This window comes from Juglans microcarpa x Juglans regia, chromosome 7D (assembly GCF_004785595.1).
Source record: "Juglans microcarpa x Juglans regia isolate MS1-56 chromosome 7D, Jm3101_v1.0, whole genome shotgun sequence".
Classification (NCBI taxonomy): Eukaryota; Viridiplantae; Streptophyta; class Magnoliopsida; order Fagales; family Juglandaceae; genus Juglans; species Juglans microcarpa x Juglans regia.
In genome coordinates this window covers 26,091,211-26,117,335 of record NC_054606.1, presented here as the reverse complement: position 1 = coordinate 26,117,335, position 26,125 = coordinate 26,091,211, and the positions used below count along the sequence as shown (strand labels likewise).

Here is a 26,125-nt window from a genome sequence, read left to right as displayed (position 1 = left end):
ATGCAATATGAATTCAAACACTCTCCATTGCAAATGAAGTAAATAAATAATTACTAGTTATAATCATCCGTCAATCCATTTCACATAAAAATATATGACGACAAGCAGCTTCGATGAAGAGCCCATTGTTAAACAATAAATAAAATCTTGTCACCATCTTTCCTCAATAAATAATTCTAATTACTCTTTAAGCATGACATCCAAACACATTTTAAGTTAAAAACACGACAGTCTGCGCTCATAACTCATTCTATTACGGTAAATCATGTGATATTAGTCCACTATAGATAAGAAAATTTTAAATAGTCCATCCATTCATTCATAATATGGGAAATGGTTACAAAGGAGTTCAAAACAGCAAACGTAATGAAAGAATCACCACCAATAATAATAATAATAATAATAATAATTCACAATAATATTATTATTCGGGGAGTGTATGAAATGAAAAACGCAAATGGTGGGGAGGGGAGGGCAAAACTGATATAGGAACTGCCTGAGTGGCAACCCTGAAATCCCAAGCACCAACCGTCGGTAAATGGGGAAAAGGAAAAACAAAAACAAAAATCACAATCACCTACCCTTTTATCTCTTATAGACCCAAAATCACAACTATAAATAACAACTTGTATTATACACATTCTACAAAAACGCTTCATTTTCAATCGCAATGACGACTTTCACACTCAAACTGATTCCGGCTTGCTGTAAAAAGCATCACGCAAAAAGGAATGGTGGGAACCATCTTATGGAAAAGAATGGGTAATAAATATATTTGACACAAACAGACCCTGCAAAAAAGCCAACACAGCATGAAAAGCCACCTTTCATCAAAGACAAACTATTGAGAGAGGATCGATTGCAATGCAAGCTGTTGCTGGGGCCCCAAGGACGACCAAGTTGATGCCAGGGTAGATGGTGGTAAGGTCTGCTGAAGTTGCCTTAGCAGATTGATCATTCTGCTCACAGTTTGTTCTGTTGCCAAGTCCTTACCAGCGCATAGAACCTAACAAATTGTCACTCCCCTCAATTAGAGAAAATGCTGCAGGCAGTTTTTTGTCGAGCATATATACATTTGATCACATTGTGTGGTATATCACAAAACTTTTCAAAAGTGAATGGCAACAGTTCAAGCAAAACGCTTGCTATATACAGTATAGATCTAGGTATGTCATGCAAACAGATAGCTGACTCGAGCACTGCGACTCAAGTTAGCATTTGAATGAGACCACAACATGAACATGCAAATATGTTAAGAGGTAAATAATACACTAGAATAATATAAATACGAGTGTAGGCTATAAATTCTTCTGGCATATCCCGTGGTGGACTGAGGACATTTCTAACATAGGCATTTCGTCACAATAGCTAATGCAAGAGAGGAACATAATGAAAGGTGCTAGCTCCTTTAAACTTATAACTTGGAGGCATGTGAGGTGAATTGCCACCTTTTGCATGGGTTATAGGATCAATGGGCTTCCAAAAGACCCAAGGGTTGAACTTGAAAAGTTGACTTGTGGCTTATTAAATTGCCTTCGCTTTTGCCCTTCACCATCACAGTTGATAAGTTATGTACTCATTCGATAAACATCAGGAACACCGACTCCAATATTACAGTGTCAGGTTTTGGAATCATATTCCACACCTAACTCCAGTATTTTTTTTTTTTTTTGTTTTGTTTGTCAACAAAGAACTCTGGTGATTTCTGAAATGCACCAAATGCCCATGGGTGGCGTCATAGAGTCTAAAAGGTATGAGATTGATAGAACACCAACCTTTGAAGGGATGGAGATTATGTGCTTCGTATTGTCTACAAACGGTTTAATAGCATCTATACGTTTACAAATTATTATCAACTTTTAAAGATCACTACATATAACCCCCCCCCCCCCCCCCCCCCAAAAAAAAAAAGAAAAAGAAAAAAAAAAACAAACAAAAAACCCACAACCACAGTCTTTACTTTGGATCTACTCATTCTTACATATTACATGTATTAGATAAGCAGATATAAAGGAGAAATATAGATCTTAGATTTTATGTCATCATAATGTTAGACAAAATAGATTGCTTAAGTACAGATGTTATATAATGCAGCAGTGAAGACAAAGGTGCTTGATCAAATAAAATATCAGAAACTAACCTCAGCAAAAACGGCAACAATTTTAGGAAGATATTGATTGTTGGGACCCAAAAGCTCTACGTCTGACCTGTAAATGCGAAGAAGCCCCTCCATATATCAATATGATGGCCAAGTTATAATGAGACATGAACAAATTAAAAGCAAAAAATAAAATAAAATAAAAAAACAAATATGATAAAAGCGCAAATTGGAAAGTCCTTACCTCTCCACCATGGAACAAAGCTGCTCGTGAACTACTTTGGCCTCAATCAAATCACCTTTTATTGGTAAGCAGTTTAACCATGCAGGAACAACCTGCCAAATGCCAGAAGAAGATGTAATCTGAGTAAAAACTGACCAAGAAAACAAAAACGATAGCTGATCACAGAATCATTTCTTGCAGTGTTTTAGTAATAGCAAGAAATATACTCCCAAACACTATCAGGCCAACACAATTCTTATGAAAAGAAAATCGCATGCAATACCACTTAATCAAGTAACTATTCATTGAACTTTTTCTATTTTATTTTTTTGGATAAAGACCCGAAGGGACGGCTTAAACTGAGATATGGAGGTACCTGAGCTGAATCTATGCTGTCACGATGAAACTGGCATATTTTTCCTAGTGCAGAAACAGCATTATCATATGCCATAACATTATCAGGCTCAAGAGCAGTTGGATGCCGAATGACAACATTTAGTCTCGAAAGAGCCTCTGCAAACAGCCCATAACTATAGTTAATACTATACAGTACAAAAGCAATCAAATCCTTAAAAGAAAATCAACTACATTCATAAATGCAAGCAGAAATACCTCCAACAAGAGGTTTAAATACAGATCCACCAAATTCTGCACAAACCCCAAGGCCATATACAGCTGCCTGAAAAATAGTAACTCCAAGTGAGAACAATTGCAAACTGGAAGCATATTAAATGCAACAGTTTAGCAAGTGCATACCTGTCGGACATCAGGATTTTCATCATTGCAAGCCTCCAACAGGAAGGGAAGAAATGTATCATAGTATCTGTTTCATCCACAACATTAAATGGATATATCACTTAAATTCTTTACGACAACTAATGCCCTAGCAAACATTGTGATGGAGCATACTTAAGAGCTGCTTCACGACACTGCTCTGCCACATCATCAAAGATGCAAATTGCAATCCTTCTCTCCTCAGGCGTCTTATCCTTACCCTGTATTCATAATAGAACAGTTTTGATGGCGGTGAAAATAAAGGAGTCACGAAATGCTTGGAATGAATAACAGATATTGACAAAACGAAAAGATCATGAATTAAATCAAGGAGTTAGAAAGAACTTCACATTCAAAGTGCTAAAATTAACTTAAATCTTTACCATAAAATAATGAAAACAGTGTAACATTCATCCAAAAGGCACAAGACATTTCATGAGAGCATAAGATAAAAGCTTCCTATTTAAATTGGGTAAAATCAACAATATTTTCAACATGAAAAGATTCCACAGCTGGTTACAAAATACATTTACTATGCACATGGAATTTCCATTGCATTAACTTTCAATTCAGCTGCAAATTGTCTTTAGCTTTATCATACAATGATGAGATTTTCAAAATAAACATGAAGAGATAATAAGCTATGGCGAAGCCTATCAAAAGAAAGCATTGATAATCCTCAGAAACTATTTAAAAAAACTGTCATACAAATGCAATCTTCAACCAACAAATACAGATCCAGAAAGGTAACTATGCTAAAGAATGCTTGAAACAGCCACCTGGGTGAGCAACAAATTTGTTTGCTCACAGCTAACGGTCTATACACGGCCATATCTACAACATTCACAAGACATGGGAATTTTCACTTTCCACTAGTGCCATATCAACCGTTAAGCCTTGGTTTACATCCTCTCATCATCCTCTTGGACTTTTATTTTTTTTAAAAGTAACAAGAAGTTGTATTAAAAGCGAATGCATAGGCAAAGCCCATGTACACAGGAAGTATACCCAAGAAAACACCGAAGTACATTCTAGGAAACGGAAAGCGACATCAGAAAATCACGAATGGAAGATCCGTTAGTCACTAAAGCAGAAAACCAAAACAGCAAAGAGTGCACAAAGAAATTCCAAAGTTGCTCCAAAGTACGCTCCTTGTCGTTAAAACACCACTCATTCCTTTCCATCCAAATGCACCACATGAGACACAAAGAAAACATCTTCCAAGCCGCATCTACTTGAGTGCAACCATGAAGCCCTTTCTAGCAAGCTAGAAGATCAACCACTCTCAAAGGCATTGCCCAAGCCAAGCAGGTTCTACCCAAAATGCCATCCCATAAAGCCATTGCCACCTCACAATGCAAGAGTAGATGATCCACGGTTTCCCCATTCTTTTTACACATGAAGCACCAATCCATAACAATAATACCCCGCTTCCTTAAATTATCCAATGTCAATATTTTTCCAAGAGAGGCAGTCCAAGTGAAGATAGCAACTTTGGAAGGCACGTGAAACCTCCAAATACACTTCCAAGGAAAAGGAGGACTATTCTGAGAAGACAACAGCTTATAGTACGAACGGACAGAGAACTTTTTACCCCCCTTAGACTTCCAGAACATCCTGTCCAGATCATTACCACCAAGCCTCAAAGAGTAAAAAACTGTAAAAGGCAGAAACTTTGTCAATCTCCCAATCATGTACAGCTCTAGTTAAACAAATATCCCACTGGACTGAGCCATTAGAACGACAAAGCAAATCAAAAACTGCAGCATACAGATCGGATGCCAATCGAAAGATAACTGGAAACATACTATCGAGGGCTCAGTCACCACACCAAGTGTCAAACTAGAAACGGATCCTAGCTCCTTCTCCAACATCAAAACTAACATGACTAACAAAACTCTCTCATCCCTTTCTAATAAATTTCCAAAGTCTCACACCATAAGCCCCCCAAACTTCATTAGAGCACCAACCCCCCCAATATCTCCATAGCCACTTTCCCAAAAAAGCCTTATTAAAGATCTTCATTACGAACTCCCAACCCTCCAACCGAGAAAGGAACAAAATTTATTCCGAATAACAAGACGGAATTTAGTTTCCTCACCCATACCACCCCATAAAAAAGCACAAAACAACCTATCAATCCAGTTGGCCACCCCTGCAGGCAATGGAAACAATGAAAGAAAATACGTGGGAAGACTGGAGAGGATACTCTTGATAAGAGTAACCCTGCCCCCTTCAGATAAATATAGCTGCTCCCAACTAACCAACCTTTTCTAAACTTTCTCAATAACCCCATCCCAAATAGCACTAGCCTTAAAAGGCGGCCCCAACGGAAGACCCAGTACTTCATAGGTAAAGAAGTGATTTTGCAGCCCAACAAACATGCCAAACTATTGATGTTACGCACCACCCCCACAGGAACCAACTTCAACTTTCCGAGGTTCACCTTGTATATTTAACGCCTTCAACTTATTCTTACTCTGCTTAAACAGCCCAACCAAAGTCCTAGCAATATCTCTGAAACTTCATTTCATCCTTTAATATTTTTTTTATAGGTTAACATACCAGATTTTATTAAAAAAAAACTAGAGATGCAACCTAAGCCCACAAGGAGTGTATACCAAGGAGAATGCCTAGTTCAGGATGAGAAGGGGAATCTGCTTTTGGACCCATCTTTCACCTTGTGTCTTATGATCTGTAGAATTCTCCCCATCGTCATCGAATTTTTTTCCACACCCCTACTCCAAAAGGGCCATTAAATGCATTAGAACACCGTAAGCTTCTAAATATCCTTGGTTAGAAAGGTTCAACCGTTAATCAAACACTCCTTTCCCCGAATTTAAATGTCTTGCTTAAAATGGAACCATCATTAGTAAATTGACAAGAATTGTTATCTTCCTTAATGGCTATGTTATTAGTGAGAATCCTCTTCTTCTTCTTTAATGTAGCATAATACAAAAATTGAAAACTTCAGAACTTCCACCTTCAGAATGTGGACATGTACATCTCAAAAATAAAAGAACATGGGCATGTATTTTAGGACACTCAAAAAGAGAAACAGGGCAATCCTTCAGGATGGAGTAGGGATAAATTTTTTTTGATAAGTATGGATGGAGTAGGGATAAATGAATAGCTATTCCCAATTATTCTAACCATTTTGCTTATAGCTTTTAAGAAATACAATTGAAGATCTTAAATTTATCTAGGATCTTTAGAAAATGTGCTTACAAAAACAAAATCACATTTTTTGCACATTTGTTTTCATGCTTGAAACCTCGCCGAGCAAGGCCCTTTAGATCCACCCCCGAGGAGAAAACCTCGAACAGGCAACCCCACCCACTAGAACCATGTATCAAGTAATCTAGAACTACTAAAGTGGAATCGAATCCAGGATGTCTGAGTCTATGACTCATCTTAAGTACACCTTTTGACCTCTAGACTGCACCTTGATGGGTAAGTACCATCACTTTCAAGAAAAGTGAAGTGGAAAATAATTGAAATACATTTTTTTTTTTTGGTGTTTTGGGGGGGGGGGGGGGGGGGGGGGGGGGGGGGGGGGGGGGGGGGGGGGGGGAGGATACAACATATATGTTGGCTAGAGAGAAATATGTTGGCTGCCATCCACTAGCAAAGCAAATTGAAAAAAAATAAAGGTCCTCAATGTTTCTTCTGATGCCTTTGAAACTTGAAACTTCAATATTTCTTTCCTTCCATATACCTACATCAAGCAACTTGGAATCATCTTGCATAAGGTTTTGCTATGATGGCTCTTGAATCACCTCAACTCTTGAATCACCTCAACTAGCATGCTAACAGATCAATCACCCTTCTAGGCATCACCCAACTAAACCTAAACAAATCGATAACTGTCATAAGTGCAAGTTATGTAACACTGAAGCAAGGATAATCCACTAATACCCCATCTTGCGTACACATACAATACCATTCTGCCACCACGACATGTTGCTTCCAAAGGTTATACCAAAGGATCTTCCCACGTGCAGCCATCCAAACAAAGGTCGTCTCACGGGACACTTATTCAGAGTGGACACTTATTCCTCTGAATGGTCTTCCAAGCAAAAATATGTTGTCAATACAGACTAGTGCATTATAAAAGGATTTGACTTGAAACAGTCCTCTCTTCAGTATGCTCTAGTGCATCTTGTCCTCCCCACCCAATCTTAATCAAAGAGAATACATCATATCATAGGAGGTAAAACACTCAACCTCCAGTCCTAACCCCTCCCAGCCCTCAATTACAACTTCTAACAAGACAATTTGAGAACACCTACTATAGATTAAAAAAGAAAAAATCAATACGTGACCAGGCGAACCAACTATAGAAAAAAAAAGGATAAAATGATGGCATCAATTCATCATGAACAAATTTGCAATAGCAAGAACAAAACCTCGAAAGCATAAGCTCTTGTTGAAATGCATACCTCACACAGATTAATCATTCCAATTGTCCATGAATCAAAAGTACAAAAGACAAATCATACAAGATTACAAATTCTGAAGCAAGGGAAAAATAAGCTCTGAGAGAACTTACCCACATAGGCGTTAGATACGATGACAGCTCATCAAAGAAAGGCAAGAAAGAGGCTTTGAATGTTTTGATCAAAGTTCCCAGTATTTCACCGACCTATGACCAGAAACAGTATTTAAGGTAAGAATCATGCAAGTTTATAATCTTCAAAATTATTTTTTACAGTTAGATTGATAGAGCATTTAATCAACATTAACGAGGATAACATCAACAATTAACAAAAAACTAACTTGGTCAAAAACTTCTTCCTCCTGCTCATTTTCCTCTTTAATCAATTCCCCCTCCTCAGCATCAAAGTCTTCAGCTTTGCTCCTCTCTGCTCTCTCTCTTTTTCTACTTGAACTAGCTGTGATAACCTGTTTTATCTCATCCACAATGGACCTGACTTGGCTTTCATCCAAGAATGGTCCAGAGATCTGAAAGACGAAACACAGTTGACAGGACAGATTCAAGGATTTCATGTGTATTCAGCATGAAAAAATAACAAAGGAAAGATTACAAGGCAAGACTTTTTTTTGTGATGAAGGGGGAACCACCCCACGGTGGAGCCCTTAGGACTCACCCATGGAACCTAAACCCCAGGGAGACTAGCACAACAACCCCACCATGGCCTCCCACTTAAATCGCAGTTTGATCCCAGGGGGAATCGAACCTGTGACATGGGGTTCATGCACACAAGCTCGCCCTTACCACTTGGGCTACCCACAGGTGGGTATGACAAGGCAAAACTTGGTACTACGAAAAACTCAAAATAAAGAATTTCACTAGAAACAACAGAAGTAAAACAGATCACATTCAGAAGTAAACATAAAAAAGGGAATGTTGATAATGCCAAAAGCTGTGAGCACATACATTTTCACCCACAACCAGATCCAAGCCAGTTCTCACACACTTTAGGGGTTTTTCACATTTTTTGGGGGAGGGGAGAAATGTGCTTGAAAATGAAATGATATTTTTTGATAAGTAATCATAGTAAAGTTTTAGAATATTTGTCAAGAAGAGAGAATATAATACTTTTACTTATTAAAAAAAAAAAAGAGAGAATGGCTTTGGGTAGTTTTTTGCGGGCTTTTTGGGGCAGTAGGAGCTCTCTAGTATGGGTTAGGGATTTTCTTGTATACATCCAGTGTACTTGGTTACTCCTATTGATATATATATATATATATATATATATATATATAATACTATAAAAAAAAAAAAATAGAGGAGAGAATGGCAAAAAGGTAAAAAAGAGACTCCACTACAACTAAGAATCGAGCTTTTCCTCCTTTCCTTTCTTTTTTGGTTAAGATAACCAAAAACTAAGCTCAGATTAGTTTCCAACTTAACTAGTAGGATCTACTCTGTTAGTTGCTTCACTGCATACTTGAGCACATACTCCAGAATAAAGAAATACTATGAGACAAGTTACATGCAAAAGACTGAGGAATAAGCCTTAATGGCAACAGGAACACATCACAATGTGCATCTCCAGCTTTGTATTCTAATGGCCCAAGAATTATTTCCAATTTGTAATTCCCAACTCAGAAAGGAAAACTTTTGATTAAAAAATCAGTAGTCAACTTTTAGACCTTGTCTGAATTACAAGTAACTCTAATATATTCTTTGCAGTAACTGACAGAGCAAAGGCTCAGAAGCAACTTCATTAAGATCCTAAAGTTTCTTACTAAAGGAACATACTAAACTTGTATTGTATGTGAAGTTCATGTTATACATACTCCCAAAGCCCTTTCAGTTTTTCTAGGTTATAAACTTTCAGAGATAAGGTCAGCTTTTTATAAGTTGTTTCTTGCAGAAAAATGACAACGAGATTGACAAATTCCAACACACTGCCGTGTGAATGTGATTTCAAGCTAGATTCCAAAATTGAATGCAACATAAGTCATGCAAGCAACCATCTTAGAGAATGACAAACCTGTAAGCATTCATTTACTGAGTCCAACATACTTGCACAAATCTCTGTATCAGGTTCCTGCAAACATATTCAATGAAACTATTTCACCAACCTTACATTTCATACAAGCAAAAATTCAAAGACATCAGAGAATAAATAGCAGACCAAATGGAAGTTGGTGGGGAGGGAGCATGCACATAAAATTTCTTATAAAAGGGCATGACATCTCAATCAAAATTGATTACCTTGTGTAACGCTTCCACCAGAGCTGGAATAATGTAGTCAGACAATTGCTTGACATAGGACTCATTACGACCTTGAGCTTGCCCCTTCTCCACAGCTAATTTAGCAGAGCGCAGTAGCTCCGGCATGGCTATGATCAAAGAGTAGATGTTTCCATCATGAGATTTATCAAGATTTGAAAAGGAGAGAATAAACTGTAATAAAGAGCCAATTCTGTACCAGAAACAGCTGCTTTCCTAACTTCTTCATGGAAATAAAATTTTAGAAGTGGAACCATAGTTGGGGCAACCTGTGCGAGAGATGCATCATTTCTAAACATTTAAGTTGTACAAAAGCCCGGGACGAAAAACCCAACAGATATGCACTTAGAAAAACCTGATCAATCCATGGGAAGAACCCTTCTTTCAACTCATCAGCATAGCAACACAGCATATTACAAGCTGTAGCTTTTTCCTCCAGGACGCTAGTTTTGATCCCTATCCTTTTATCCCCGAGAGTAATAGTCTCCATACTGTAGTGCAGGATAGAACTCTTGGTGAGAAAACAAGTATCATATGGTGATACAAATACAACCATCAGAGACACCTTTCTTAAAATGCAATGATCACAGTATCAAAGATAGGACCTCCGGTGCAAGCATAGCATGTGTATTTGAATATTCATATATGGTTTATTTATAATTTTGCGTATGTGTGTGCGTGTGCGTGTGTGAGGGGGAGAGAGAGAGAGAGAGAGAGAGAGAGAGAGAGATTATTAGAGAAAGAGATCATATAAAAATATCTACCTAAGTTGCAAAAACAACGAAACACTGAATTGCTAAAAAAATTTGAAAAACAAAAACAGACAGAATGTTGGATACTGATAACCAGTGCAGTATTACTCATACAGGCATTACTATTGCATCCACAATAGTCTACTATTAGTTTTAAGTACAAGAGTATAATATTAAAGGTATTAAACAAACTTCAAAGAATAAAGCAGACCTTTCATCATCTGAGTCTTCAATATCATTATCTGAACTCGCAGATGTAATGGTTACATCAGGTTTGAGTTGAGCAGACTGAAGCAAGGGGGCATGACAACACTCATATACGGAAGAAAATCTTGTCCCAAGCACTTGCAGAGTCTGGCCCAAGCCTATAATATTATAGAGAAATTATCATAAAAGAAAAACAGGAATATTAATGTAACAACAAAAGTAATAACTTAGATGACCTGATGAAATTTTTCTGTACATTCTAAATGATAAAAACATACTTGTAGCATGTAACTTGTTGTTGGATCATCTGTCTCCAACTGAGATCCTTGCAAGGACATAAGCACTTCCATAACCTGGAATTATCCGCAAACATTACACAATAGTGAGGCATAGAATAATATTTTTTTTTTATAAGTAATAAGAAATTTTTTATTTTTTATTTTTTGGATAAGTACTAAGAAAATTTTATTGACAAGTAAATAGGCATAGCCCAAGTATACAAGAGAAATCACATTCCCATTCCCCATAAAGGAGGAAAAATATATATATATATATATAGGGGAAAATTTTGACAGCAGTTAGTTAACCAGTTGCAAGGCTCAAATAATAATTTCCTTCCCCAAAAATTGATGAAAAATTCACTGCATAGACTTGCTGTTAAATTGGGAATAGATTTTCTAAAGAAAAATCATATTTGGAGGTCCTTAGAATAGGAGGGGGAAATACAACAGAAACTTGGGGGTTTTTATGGCTTTGGGATTGAAAGAAAAACAGAAACAAAGTTTCTTTAGTTCGATGAACCAAGGACGGCTAAAACAAATGGTAAAGCTTACAAGAAAACCTTGAAAATCTTTTAACACTCCACAACCATTTGATGAAACAAACCGACTATAAAATTTAAATATGTCACAAAGAGAATAAAGAGGTCCGAGTGAAAGTTGGTGATTTAGTAGAGTTCTATCTATATAATGCACTTACCTGCTTAGCATCATCCCTAAACTTCTCCTTCCCAACAGCCATTCCAACCAAACTAATGCACTCCATGGATTTGGCACGGAGCATGCGGTTAGATTTATCAGTAGCATTCACTAAGATTGCTTTCAGGTAAGGCATAACCGCATCATAGTATTTTTGGAAGTGCTCCTATACACAAGCTTAGTGTTATATGGAGTCATTAAAAAAAAACAATAATAAAATTAAAGACAAGGAAATTTTCTAAAGTACCTGAGATGAATCAGCAACTGATGCCAAAGCAGTCAAGGCACCCTCTTGCACCATTTGTTTCCCATTCTGCAAAGATACATATAAGATAATAAGACACAAAAGTCCTGATGTACTTGCATTCTAGATGTAAAATGTTTTCCTCCAGAGATACCTGCAAAAGTACGAGCAATTTGCTCACTATTCCATCTAAGTAAGGTGTTAAGATATCCGGGGTGCAGTTCTCGCTGAAGTTGAGCACTGCCGAAGCAGCATGTGCCTGTAGATTGAAAGTCAACAGAATTACCAACAAACAAAGAAGGTATTCTTTCCTCTTGATTCCTATGAGAATCAATACATAATCTAACAAAAATTACCGAAGATGATATAAGTACATTGCTTCATAGAAATCTGTTAACGATGCTAGATGCATTTTACATTCCATGTACAGTAGGTTTAGTTAGAATCCCCCCACCACCACCGGCCCCCCACCCAAGAAAATATTTTTGTGGTTAATTTCAACCTATATAAGTTGATATGTAGAAATAATGCAGTCGTAAGCATGATTAGGGGAAAGCATTCTTCAAGTTTCTATCCAAACCATTTTTCTTTCTTGACCAGTAAGACAATTATTTTACAAGTAAATGATTCATTAAAATAGCAAAGAGGAACACAGCCCTAGTACACAATACATACATGAGATGGATAAATACTTAAGATAATTTTATTATGAGCACAGAGGGGCACAACCCAAGTACAAAGGGGGCATATAAGAAATAGCATCCGGCTAGGGAAAGAAGGAATTAGAAACCATCGGTAACAATAGTTCAAAAAGAAGCACATATGCCCATAGCAACAACTAACCTGTACTCTAGGATTCTGGAAATCATCCATAGCCGAAGCAAGTGCAGGCAGCACCTGTCCATGGTATTGAACTTGCAAATCTGGACCCAAATCCGTAGACAATTGCCCAATTGCATTAATGGCTGCCCACCTCACACGAGGGTGTGGATCTTGGAAAGAATTTAAAACCATTGCCACCACATGGTCCAAGTTTTTTATCATCACCTGTGACAATGGGAAACATGACAAAAATCACAAAAACAACCAAAGAATGTAATTCCAACTAACTAACATAAAAAACTTGTAATTAAATTTGCTCAATATAACTACCACAAAAGAGAGCCCTAAAAACTTTATCAAGCGAAAGCAAGGAACCCAATAATCGCAAAAAATAATACAATCTAAAACATTTATATTCATCTATTTAATTTTCATTCCCAAAGTAACTGACCGGTTTAACTTTCATCCAAAGTATACCCGTTGAAATTCACACAAAAAGCAGTGACAAGGAATCTTTCAAGGCACATCAGAGACCTTATCACCAGTGCTGAACTTATTGCCACCACGGTATATCAAGCATGTGAAGCATCAAACCACAGAGTATGTTAACATGTAGACCCATGGAAGCTATTCTAGACTTCACCAGGATCACGATTTCCATTAGTGAATATCGTCTATCAAATGCAGACCTCACTTAGAAAAAATGGACATTAATATATATGCACACTCATTATATGAATTTAACCCATGAGTTGCCATACCCAAAATTCGAACTTCAAATACATTAGAAGGGCGATAACTATAACTTACTCTATCAATAAATAAATATATAAAATGGCGCCAAGCAAAACAAATAACATCGATACCATCAGCATTCTCATTATCAATACCTTTGCGCAACCCTCCGCTATCTGCGCAAGGGCAACCAGAGCAGCATGGTGCTTCTGCCACTCTGGAGCCGCCAAATATCCAGGCAACTGCTCAGAGGCTACGGGAACAATTGTATTGCCGCCCAAGGAAATCGAAAGACGATCCAAACACTCCTGAGCGACGCTATAATTGCTTGTCTCGCCTGCGTCTTCTTCCTCGCTCTCTGCACTATGCCACGCAGGATCATCCTCAATATCCAGAAGCATCTTCATCAAAATGGCGAAGAGCCGGCTTATGAACTGGGGTAGCTTCCGCATCATCCCCGGAGCACGCTCCCTCGCCTCAGCGAGAGTAATCACGAACTCGATTGCCAAATGCCTTGTACCTTCCTCCAGCGCGTCAGCCTCCGCAATCTGCAGCATAGAGCCCACCACGTCCACCAGCTGGCGTCGGAGGAACCGTGGCTCGGTCCCCGCTAGCTCGATCAACAGCTCCAAGGCCTCCTGGGCCGTTGCATCATTACCGTTATTCAACGCCTCGGTCAAAGTCGTCATCATCGCTGGCAACAGGTCCTGGAACCGGTCCCGATCGGCCGAATTAGATAAGCACTGGATGAAATTGATCGCCGCGTTCAGCGCCGCGATCTTAACGTCGGAGCTCGGCGACGTGGTCAGGCACTGGAGAAACACAGCATGGAGGTGTTTGATGTGCGGGGCAAGCGTGTCGCCGATGTACTGCGAGAGCTGCGCGAAGATTAGAAAAGCGGACTCTTGCAGTTTCGGAGAATCGGAGGAGACGCATTGGAACATAAAAGGAAGCAACTCGGGCCAGCCATTTTCGGGCAAGATTCCGGAGGCGAGCTCCGACACGGTGTCACATAGTTTCTTGGAGATGGACTTGGAGTCCTCGCGTTGGATACATGAGAGAAGAATGGACTTAAGGGAAGAGCGAGTGGAATCGGTGAGGCGGGGCCAGAGGTAGGAGTCGTCGCGGGTGAGCTGCTTGCGGAGGAGGATCGCGGACATGGCGCGTGCCTCAACGTGAGGGAGGACTGGAGGAGGTGGGCGAGCTTGAGGGTGAGAGAGTCGGGATCGGTCTGCTTGCAGAGGTTGAAGAGGGACTCGGCCTGGGAGCGGAGCTCGTTGGAGGTGGACATGAGGTGAGAGATAACGATCTCGAAAGGAGCAGAGTCGGGGCCAAGAATGGCGGCGAGTTGGGCTTGCTGGAGCTGAGTCGACTCGGGATCCATTATTGTGAAGGAATTAGGGTTTGGTGGCGGTGGCGATGATGAAAGCCTCGCGCTCTCTCTCTCTCTCTCTCTCTTCTCGCACGCACTCGTTTTAGGGTTGGGGGAGGGAGAGGCTGGGGATTTTGAAGAAAGTATGGGGGCTGTGTGGGGGGTGGAAGTGGGACAATTAGGGAAGGGAGAAAGCAGCTTTTGAATTGGATGATTAGCTGTATTTTTAATGCGGAATGATTACCCTTCACACTCCTTTTTCTAAACGGAATTAAACAAAAATGATTCTCGAAACTTGATTTTTATCATCAATTTCTAAAAAACTTTCATAATTATTTTTTAAAAATTATATCCGATTTCTTTTAAGAAACAAATCACATTTCATTACTTAATCCGAAATATCAACAATTACAGAATATGAGTATACATAAATACATCTTCCATAAATACTTCAGCAGCTCATTTTGCCAAGTAATGAGCCACCTAAGTAGCAAGCCTCCTTACATGATTAAAAGACCATTCTTGAAAGGAAATTAATAACAATTTAGGTTATATTTAGATACAGAAACGGTTTTATCTCATATCATTTTATCATTACAATTTTTTCAAATTCTCACACAAAATATGATAAAAAATTTAACTTTTTTAAATCTCAAAATAATAATAATATTATAAAATAATATTATAATAATATTTATTCAACTTTCATCTAAAATCATCTTATCTCATTACACTATCTAAACAGGACCTTAATGCATGAAATAATATAGCCACAGCTGCTAAAGTCACCATTCTCACTCATAATAGCATCAACAATATGCTCTGCATCACCTTCAAATCCCAAACAGAAATAGACTACTACAAAACCCCCCCACCCAAGCTTCAGCATTTTTAGGAGATAAACAACCATGTTTAAAAAGTTGTCTAGAAACTAAAACCTGACCTATATCATCCCTTAGAACAATACCAATACCAATCAATTATCATTCCACAATCTTTTGCTACAATTATATCCCAATTAGTCTTAATAAAATCCCTATTTAAAACTTGCCATTCTGGATCTATTACATTCTGGTTCAGTCCTGCATACTAATGTCTAGAAACTTATGATTATGCAAAGAGAGAACTTTTGTAGAACGTTAAGGGAAGTGTCCATCTATTGTTGTTTAAAAAATTTTAGCCACATTGGATTTACTCTCAATGTATAAATAAGAAATCTTTGATTATTTTTCTTTGTATTAAGTTGAGTTCAGATAAATTAAGACTGTCTAACCTTAAATAAAATATAGTTTTTACTCAAATTCTCTACATATAAGAGTTGAGTTTTAAAATCCAAGTCAAGCTCGACTTGATATGTAAAAATTAACTTGAAACTCAAATTATAATCGAGTCAAACACTTAATCAAGTTTGGCTTAATTCGATTAAATATTTTTTTTTTTAAAGTAGGTTTGAAAATCAAGCCAATTGATTTTTTTTATTTGCCTAAAATCAACCAATGGGAGAGAATCTACCGGATCGGTCGGTTCAACGGTTTGAGGTCGATTTTGGGCCTTTCTAATTTTCTACATTTTCTCGACCAAACTCTTTACCTTGCTTCAGTATACAATGTTACACGCATGATCAAAAGTTGGGAAAGAATAAAATGACAATTGTTAGCATATACAAATAATTTGAATTGACAAATTAGGCATAAAAAATATAAATAAAAAATTCAAAACTAACTTAGAGTGGCATCTATCGATAGCTTGTGAAGGTATGGGAGATGGGATGAGAGAGAGAGAGAGAGAGTTGGAGCGACAGGGCTAATGGGTTGAGTCTCATCGATGGATAGACAAACAAAGGGAGAGAACCAAGAGAGGTCTAAGAGATGAGAGAGGCTAAAAAAAATTGTGTTGGACTAGAAGAGGATTAATGAAGAAGAGTGAGATGGAAGTTTGGGTTAAGGATTCAACCTTGACCCAAAACAACATCATTTAACTTACTTGATTTAAACAGCATCATTTTATATAGGAATAATATATATTATTGATCGGTTAACTAGTTTTAACCCGGCTTGAATCCGAACTGAACTGACCGACGTCGATTTTCAATCTATTTGGATCGCTAGTCGACTAATTGTCCACTGGTTTCACCCAGTTTCAGTCGATAATAGTCGCTTCCTATTCACCCACTTTTGGAAGTTTCTTATTTTCTCAATTTAAAAAACAAAAAAGATCCGATAATAAATGCAATAAATCATAATTACAATTTTTATGTATGAGTTAATTTTTTTGTATAAGAAGAATTTATTTATCCTCATAATTAGGTGAAGTCCAAGTACACAGGTAATATACAAGAGAAATATACCTAATTACAGCATACTAGCAAAGAAAGAAGCATACAAGTCATTAAGATTAGGCCCCTCTAATACGCATTTGCCCAAAGTAACAAAGATTGATAAAATAAAATTCGAATGCACCTCCAAGAACGTCCTCTATTTTCAAAGCAACGTCCATTTCTCTCGTTCCATATACACCACAAGAGACATAATGCACCATCTTCCAAATTTCCTCTACTTGACAATTTCTCCGTACTCCACTCCAACAAGCCAAGAGATTTACCACCATCTTAGGCATCATCCACGCAATATCCAGCCTTATAAATATATCATCCCAAGAGCCTTTGCCATGTCACAATGGAGAATAAGATGATATGTTGATTCTCTATTCCTTTTGCACATAAAGGCTAAATCACCAATTCATTATGAAAATATCGCGCTTCCTCAACTTGTTTATGGTCAAAAATTTTCCATGAGAGGCCAGCCAACCAAAAAAATCAACTTTTAGAGGACTGCTTTCCCAAATACACTTCCAAGGGAAAACAGTAGAAGATTGAGAGGTCAAAGCATTATAAAAGGACCTTGCTAAGTAGTTCTTGTTTTCAGGATGAATCCACAACAGTTTGTCCTCTACACCATGCTCCAAAGTCAATGCGTATAGGGTATTGTATAAGTCAGAAATATCTCACAACTAACAGTCTTGAACTGCTTTGATAAACGGCACATTTCACTGCAACAAGCCATTTGAAATGTCCATATGATCAACAACGGAAGCTTCCTTATGCAATGCTATTCTAAAAAGAGAAGGAAAAGCCTCCTTGAGAGCAATCTCACTGCACTAGACATCATACCAAAATCTGACTCTAGTGCCTTGACCCACCTTAAATCTGAAATTGCAAAAGAAATCCTCCTAGTCCTTCCTAATAAATTTCCAAACACCCACACCAAATGAACCACACACTTCGTTAGATATCTAGCTACCCCAAGTGCTCCCATATTTAGCATCAACCACAATCCTCCATAAAGCATCACTTTCTTGATGGTACTGCCAAAGTCATTTCCCACATAAGGCCTTATTAAAAATATTCAGTTTTCTTATCTCCAAACCACCACAAGAAAAGAGGGGGGGGGGGGGGGGAGGGGGGGGGGAGGGGGGAACAAATCTTATCTCATTTAATCAAATGGAACCTTTCTCATTTCCAAGTCCACCCCACAAAAAATCATGGAAGATATTTTCCATTCTATTAGCCACTTCAAGAAGAATCAGGAATAAGGAAAGAAAGTACGCAAGGAAATTAGATAACATACTTTTAATAAGAGTGATTCTACCTCATTTGGAGAGATACATCATTTTCAAATCAGCCAATCTATTTTCGATTTTTTTTATAACACCCTCCCATATTGACTTGGATTTATAAGGGGGTCCCAATAGAAGACCAATGAACTTCAAAGGCAAAGAAAGACCTTACAACCCAAGATGTCAGCCAAGTCCCCAATAGAATTAACCAAGCAAACCGGTACCAATTCAAATTTAGATAAGATCACCTTAAGGCCAGAAACAAATTCGAAACAAACCAAAAGTGCTCTAAATGATTGAATATGGTTAGGCTCTTGCTCACAAAAAATTAAAGTATTGTCAGTGAAGAGAAGATATGATACATTGACTCTTCCAAATGATGAACCACCCACTAAAAAACTAGACAAGAAAGATCCATTCACCGTTGTCTTCAACATTATACTCAAAACATCCATTATTAAGACAAAGAGAAGGAGAAAGGGAGAAAATGATCTCCTTGTCTTAAACCACAAGAGATGTTGAAAAAATCATTGGGAGTGCCATTGACCAGCATTGAAAATTTAGTGGTAGTGATACAATACTTCATCCAATTGCACGACTTCTCCTCGAAACCACATCTACCAAGACTCAAGTAAAAAATCTCAGTCTACATGATCAAAGACCTTTTCCATATCAAGTTTGCAAAGTATACCTAGGATGCCGGATCTAATTCTATTATCCAAACATTCATTGGCAATAAGGACCGAATCCAGAATCTGTCTCCCCTTAACAAAAGCATTTTGCGGCTTTGAAATAATCTTTTCCATGATTGTGCTCATACAATTGGCAAGAGCTTTAGATATAATCTTGTAAACTCCACTCACAAGACTAATGAGGCAAAAATCATTCACCTCCACCTACTCGGCCTTCTTCAGTATAAGGGCTATGAAAGTTGCATTATGACTTTTCTCAAATTTCATATGCAAGTGAAATTCAACAAAAACTTTCATAACACCCTCCTTTATAATGTCCCAACAGACTTGAAAAAAACCATTGAAAAACCATCAGGTCCCAATTCTTTATCACTTTCCATACCTTTCAACATATTATATATATCTTCCTCTTCAAACATCCTCTCTAACCAATCAACACATGATTGGTCAATCATGTCAAATATCAACCCATCAACCTTAGGCCTCCAAGGGTATTGCTCCGTAGGGTTGTAAATGAACCAGTCTACTCGATAGCCCGCTCGGTTAAACTCGAATCGAATTCGACTCGTGAAAAAAAAAAAGCTCATTCGTTAAAGCAGATACCCACTCGAATTATAAATGACACATACCCGACAAAACTCGACTCGACTCGGTTAAGGCTCGCTCGTTTATGCTCGAGTCGACTCGTTAGCCCGACTCGATTAAAACTCATTCATATATTGATAAATATATACATACACATATGTATATACACACACACATATATATAGTAACTAATAATATAAACATATCACTTTTATAATTAAATATATAATATGTAATCTAATTACTTATGTCTATATAGTGAATATATACTTCATAGGTATATTTTATAATTTGTATAATAATTAGTAGATAAAATTTAATAATTTTATATACTAGTATATGAGAACCATATATGAAATAGATATATGATATCATATTAAGTGTATGTATTAATAATATATGTAGGCATATAATATATTATTATTTTGGATAAATATAAACTAGTTAGATATTAATTATTTATAAATTTTATAATTCAAAAGAGGTTCTACTTGTTAGTTGTATAAATTTAATATTAGATTTTTATTTATTTATTTATTAATTATTAAATCTTATTAAAAAAAATACACAGTTCGAGCTCGAGCTTAGCTCGACTCGAACTCGTTTTTGGGACGAGCTCGAGCTTGAGTATATTGAGTCGAGCCGAGCTCGAGCGAAGAATAAAAAAAAATCGAGCCGAGCTCGAGCGAAGAATAAAAAAAAATCTCAAGCTCGAGCTCAAGTATATTGAGTCGAGCAGAGCTCGACAAGCCAAAGACCGGCTCGGCTCGACTCGTTTACAGCCCTATTGCTCCGTAAGTAGATTATCAAAAAACTGCATAATGTGTTCCTCAATATCATATCTATCTGTAAGGATATTACCTTCGAGTGCAGCACCTCAATAGTGTTAACTCTTCTATGATAGTTGATCACTCTATGAAAAAAAATCTGGTGCACTTATCTCCTTCTTTTAGCTAAAGGGTCCGTGATTTTTGTCACCAAAAAATCTCTTCCAAAAGAGTAAGTTTTTCCAGATCAGTCATTACTGTAATTTTCTTTACCTTATCCTCATCTGTGAGAATCCCTGTAGTCCCATTCTCATCAAAGTGTGATAGTTCCTAAAAAAGAGTCTTCCTTTGATCGTGAATGTTCTTAAACACTTCATCATTCCATAATTTCATATCTTTCTTCAAAACTTTAAGTTTTCCAACCAAGACAAAATTAGACATGCTAGAAAAATCATAAGAGGATCACTACAATCTGACCTTCTCCACAAAATCATACGTTTTTAACCACATGTTTTCAAATTTAAAATATTTACGCCTCTCATGAAGATCCCCACAATCTAGCACGATGGGAAAATGGTCCGATCATAATCTCGGAAGTCTTTTTTGACATAAATCAGAAAAAAGGGATTCCCAAGACGAATATACTATAAATCTGTCAAATCTTGACCACACCCTTTCATTTGACCATATAAATTCCCTGTTCTTAAACACTTCATCATTCCATAGTTTCATATCTTTCTTCAAAACTTTAAGTTTTCCAACCAAGACAAAATTAGACATGCTAGAAAAATCATAAGAGGATCACTACAATATGACCTTCTCCACAAAATCATACGTTTTTAACCACATGTTTTCAAATTTAAAATATTTACGCCTCTCATGAAGATCTCCACAATCTAGCACGATGGGAAAATGGTCCGATCATAATCTCGGAAGTCTTTTTTGACATAAATCAGAAAAAAGGGATTCCCAAGACGAATATACTATAAATCTGTCAAATCTTGACCACACCCTTTCATTTGACCATATAAATTCCCCCCACCCCCGGGGCGCTCCAAAGGTAAATCAACTAAGTCTAGATCAAAGATAAAATCATAAAAATCTACCATAACCTGGGTAATACTAGAATCCCCCGACCTCTCACTCGGGCAATGGGTGATATTAAAGCGCCCCTGATACAACATGTCTCATCCCACCGACTAGGGCTGTAAAAATAAACCGGAGAATTAGAAAACCAACCGGACCGGTTAGTTTGGTCTGGAACTGATTCCTCAATTTTAAAAATCGGTCATAACCAGTCTGGTCTCAGTTTTATGTTTTAATTAATTTTTTATATTATATATAATATTTATAAATTATAATTATATATGAAATAATGTTATATTATAATTTATAACATAAAATTTTAATTTTAATCATGAACATTTATTTGATCATATGTTTTAAATATAAAATATATATTAATTACATTTATGTATCGTTTGGATTCGAAGATGAGTTGAGATGAGTTGAGATGGGTTGTGAATAGTAATGAGATGAGTTGTGAATAGTAGTGAGATTTGTGAGTTAAAGTTGATGAATAATAATAAATAGTAGTGAGATGAGTTGAGATGAGTTAAGATGACTTGCGAATACAAACCGGGCCTTAAATTCTCAGCATATTCCTTTTGATAAATATATTACTAATACTAATATACATTAATATATTAATTATTATATTATCACTAACTTATAGTAATAATACTATAACAATAATATTACTATATACTAATAGTATTAGTGTATTACTAATATATATATATATAAGTATAAGAGATTAGATATTTAATATATATTAAAAACCAGAAAACAGGGCCAAACCGGTAAAATTGGAAGTACAGGTTTAGGAGGGTAATCGGTACAGTATTGGTTCTTGAAAATGCAAAACCGGTGTATACCAGTTCGGTCCCAAAATTTGTCCAAAATCAGACCAAATCGGATTGGTTACACCCCTGCCACCAACTATATAAACTAGCGATCTCCTCCCAAAGGAACCTTCTACTGGTGTCTAGACTAGGACTGTAAACACCAACAAAAGACCACTTGTAACCATCATTCACATTTTGAAACAAGCAAGCCAACAAATATACTTCGATTTGGTCTCTTGAAGACAAATGATATTGACCTTCCAACTTCTTGACAAATTCTTTGCACGGAGGTGCTTACGAGGATCATTCAGCCCCCTTATATTGTAAGATAAAATCTTACGTTTCATTAATCACATATGTTCGCCCGAGCCTTGCTCCTACCCCTACTTGCACTACCATCCTGAGCATCATAACTAATAGAGTAAGTAAGTCTCTTCAACTCCCTATCTTTTTTGACATAAGATCTAGCCAATAGGAGCTGGCCCACCTCAATAGCAATGAGAAGGGCTTTAAATTGGTCTTCAATGAAATCCTTATACATTCCCGTATTTCATCCACTTTTTGTAGAACCCAATCCGACTGTAAATTTGTCCTACTTGAACCTGGCAGCACATAACAGATAGGGCTTGGGGGTGTTCACAGCCCCTATATCACAAAAAAAAAAAAAAAAACAATTAGCACCATCTTCTAGCTCCCAACAAATCAATTGCGACTCAAACACCTTCACAAATCCATCGTTCACAATGTCCAAGTCATACTCAAGAGTGCAGTTCACAATTTCCAAGTCTAAGATATCCTTGACCTCTGTATTATCCACTTCAGAGGCTCTACCTTTTGTTGGATCCTTTCCAGGGCTCAATACTTCTACTAAAATCAAGGACGACCCTTTCTGGGGTGATACGATGAAGTTCTCCTCCATTTGGGACTCCTAGGCAGCATTTTTTGGTCCAAAACTAGATACGACATCGTTACATTTTGTCATCGGTGCTGACGACATCAGTCCAGCAGCCAGGTCAGTCTTCGCCATCTCGCCTTGGCCTATCGGTGGTTTCTGTGTGGTTCTTGATTTGAGTAAAGTTGGTTGATTATTGGCTGTGTTGGAGGAGCACCTAACTTCAAAGTGCGAAACGCCCATGGGTTTGGCCCGCCAATGCTAGGTCATGCATGAAGCCCTTAGCCTTGTCGGCTTTCATTTTCCCTTTCACAGCCCATGAGCTATGTGTAGCACTAAAGCTTGCAATTGCCTTTTCACAACTCCAAACCCATGTCTTGCTAACAACCTTCTCGTTTGCCTGATTTGATCCTAAACCTTTATCTTGCCCCATTTCCTATTTACCTAGCATTAAATTGCTGACCTTCTCTTTCAAGTCCAACAGTTCTTCTTCGAGGGTGTGCAAAGTCATTCTTTCAACATCTCGCCCCTTAGTCAGAGGGCCACCTTCCTTTCTTGTATAAGCTCTATTAGTTGACAATGCCTTTGACCTCTTATCTCTGCAAGTCTCGCAAACGTTAAATTTTTCCTGCTGCAAAATACCCATACAACCCTTCGCCCTTTGGTTATGCATCCCGCCCTCTCTTGAGTTCACCACGATTTTTCTAGAGTCTCTGTTAATGGCTGGCACTAAGCATGAGACAACATTTGCACACATCTTATAATGCACTCCCCCACCTGTGTGGTTGCTGATTTTTCGTTTGAACTTTTCATCCCCTCCATATTCTTTTGCTTCATTTTTTCCTACACTACCACATAGCCCATGCATTTCCATAGACATCTTCCTCCACCCTTGGCCTTCCACTTCTTTGGGATGATAATAAGGCTCTTTCTACCACCACCTCTGCACTCAACTACAGTCAAGTACCTTCCATATATGCTAGAAGATCTATGTGCTTTAAAAGCACTACTGACTAAGTTGGATGTCCTCATGAACTCCTCATCCCCATTTGACCTTGAGCGTTCTTTTAAGCTTTGTGCAACTCATAAAGCAGTTGGTAACCCCAATATCAGTTCTTTAGTCACCTTCCTCCTTCGTTCTATAATGTGTATAAAACGACCACCTTCAACTAAAATCTTGAATATTTTAGTTTCAATCAAAACAACCTTCATCAATCTCAACCTTATGAACTTTCACCTCTATCGAGCTGCTAGAATAGAACTAGTAATGATGATTATCACTAACACAAGATTCATAAGAGACGTGAAACAAAAGAGACCAAAGAGGGTGTATAGAGAGAAAAGAAGAGAAAGACCAATTTTACTCAAAGCACAAGAAAAGAAATAGTAGGACAACATAAGGGAATTTTTATGTGAAAAAAGGGAGAACACTACAAAATATACATGAAGAGTTCAATCAAAGATAAAGAATAAAGGAAAATTCTATACACCACACTACCATCCCACTCTCATCCTACTATGTAAGATGTAACACATTTATCACCATTGGATGATTCTTTATTGGATATTTTTTATCATCCAATGATAATAAATGTGTCACATCTTACATGGTGAGATAAAAATAGGATAAGAGTATGGAGTATAGTATTACTCATAAAAAAAAAAGAATAAAAAATAAAAATCTCATGAAGTAAAAAATGCGAACACACGACGAATAGGAAAGAATAACAAGGAATATATATGCATGCACATATATATGTTATTCTACATATTTTGTTATATATTGTTATCTCATATTTAATATAGTATATAGGCATAAGTATATGCTAAGGACTATAAAAGGCTACCAAGAGACCAAAGAACGATTACGAAAAGTGTGAGAAAGGGTTGGGGGTTAAGTAAATGCATAATTTGGGGGTTATAAGATAATGCAATAACTCATTATGACTAGCAATGAATTTTAATTGGCAAGATTCATCTCACAAGAGGTTCATGTCAATAATATAGGCATCACAGAGATATCTTTATCGATAAAATACTTTAATTCCAATATTATTTCCTTAATAAAGATTTCATCATATGAGACACCATAATCATCGAAGGCATCCTACTAAGATTACTAGAGATTGTTTCTCTAATTGCAATTAGTCATGGAAGAGTTGTAGGCGCAAGGGTTGCATCAACATACATATACGTATATATCATATATATCTTATTTAAAATTATGTGATAAATCAAAATGTTAAAAAAAATTATATCATTTAATAATTAATTATAATTAATATTTACCTATAATTTCAAGCTTTCTAGTAGACTATTTGAAAATGAATTGAGTGAGTTCGCTAGGCAGGTTGGGGCAAAGATAAGATGAGATTATCTCATCTTTACACTTTATCAAATTTTCACATAAAATATAATAAACAATTCAACTTTTTTAAATCACAATTCAACTTTTTCAAATCATAAAACAATAATAATATTTGAAATTAATATTTTAAACTTTCATCTAAAACCAAAAATTTTCATCTCACTCCCCAAACCTATGTTTTCATTTTCATTATGGCATGAATAGAACAATAACAAATATGGTTTAGGTGGATATTTTGTACTGAATAAAATTTCGACCGTTCCACCTATTTCAAAATTCGCAATTCCATCATTTACTTCCTTCCTCTTCTTGCGAAATCAAAAATCCCAATTTCTAAAATTCCTCTCTTTGCATTTTTACTGTGTCCACTCTATTCACTCTGACAATCA

General features: G+C 37.0%; 1 protein-coding gene across 1 annotated transcript; it reads right to left on the bottom strand.

Moving 5' to 3' along the window:
• Window positions 1–394: 394 nt before the first annotated feature.
• Window positions 395–15,069, bottom strand: LOC121238451 (importin-5-like). The gene is given in 22 exon segments (XM_041135300.1): window positions 395–1,006; window positions 2,141–2,207; window positions 2,343–2,434; window positions 2,698–2,834; window positions 2,934–3,000; window positions 3,078–3,144; window positions 3,231–3,316; window positions 7,648–7,740; window positions 7,875–8,060; window positions 9,560–9,616; window positions 9,784–9,911; window positions 10,001–10,070; window positions 10,157–10,292; window positions 10,765–10,849; window positions 10,852–10,918; window positions 11,039–11,113; window positions 11,739–11,903; window positions 11,985–12,050; window positions 12,136–12,240; window positions 12,825–13,028; window positions 13,694–14,724; window positions 14,727–15,069. Coding segments are annotated over 22 exon segments (3,345 nt in total). The 5' UTR covers window positions 14,923–15,069; the 3' UTR covers window positions 395–841.
• Window positions 15,070–26,125: the final 11,056 nt, after the last annotated feature.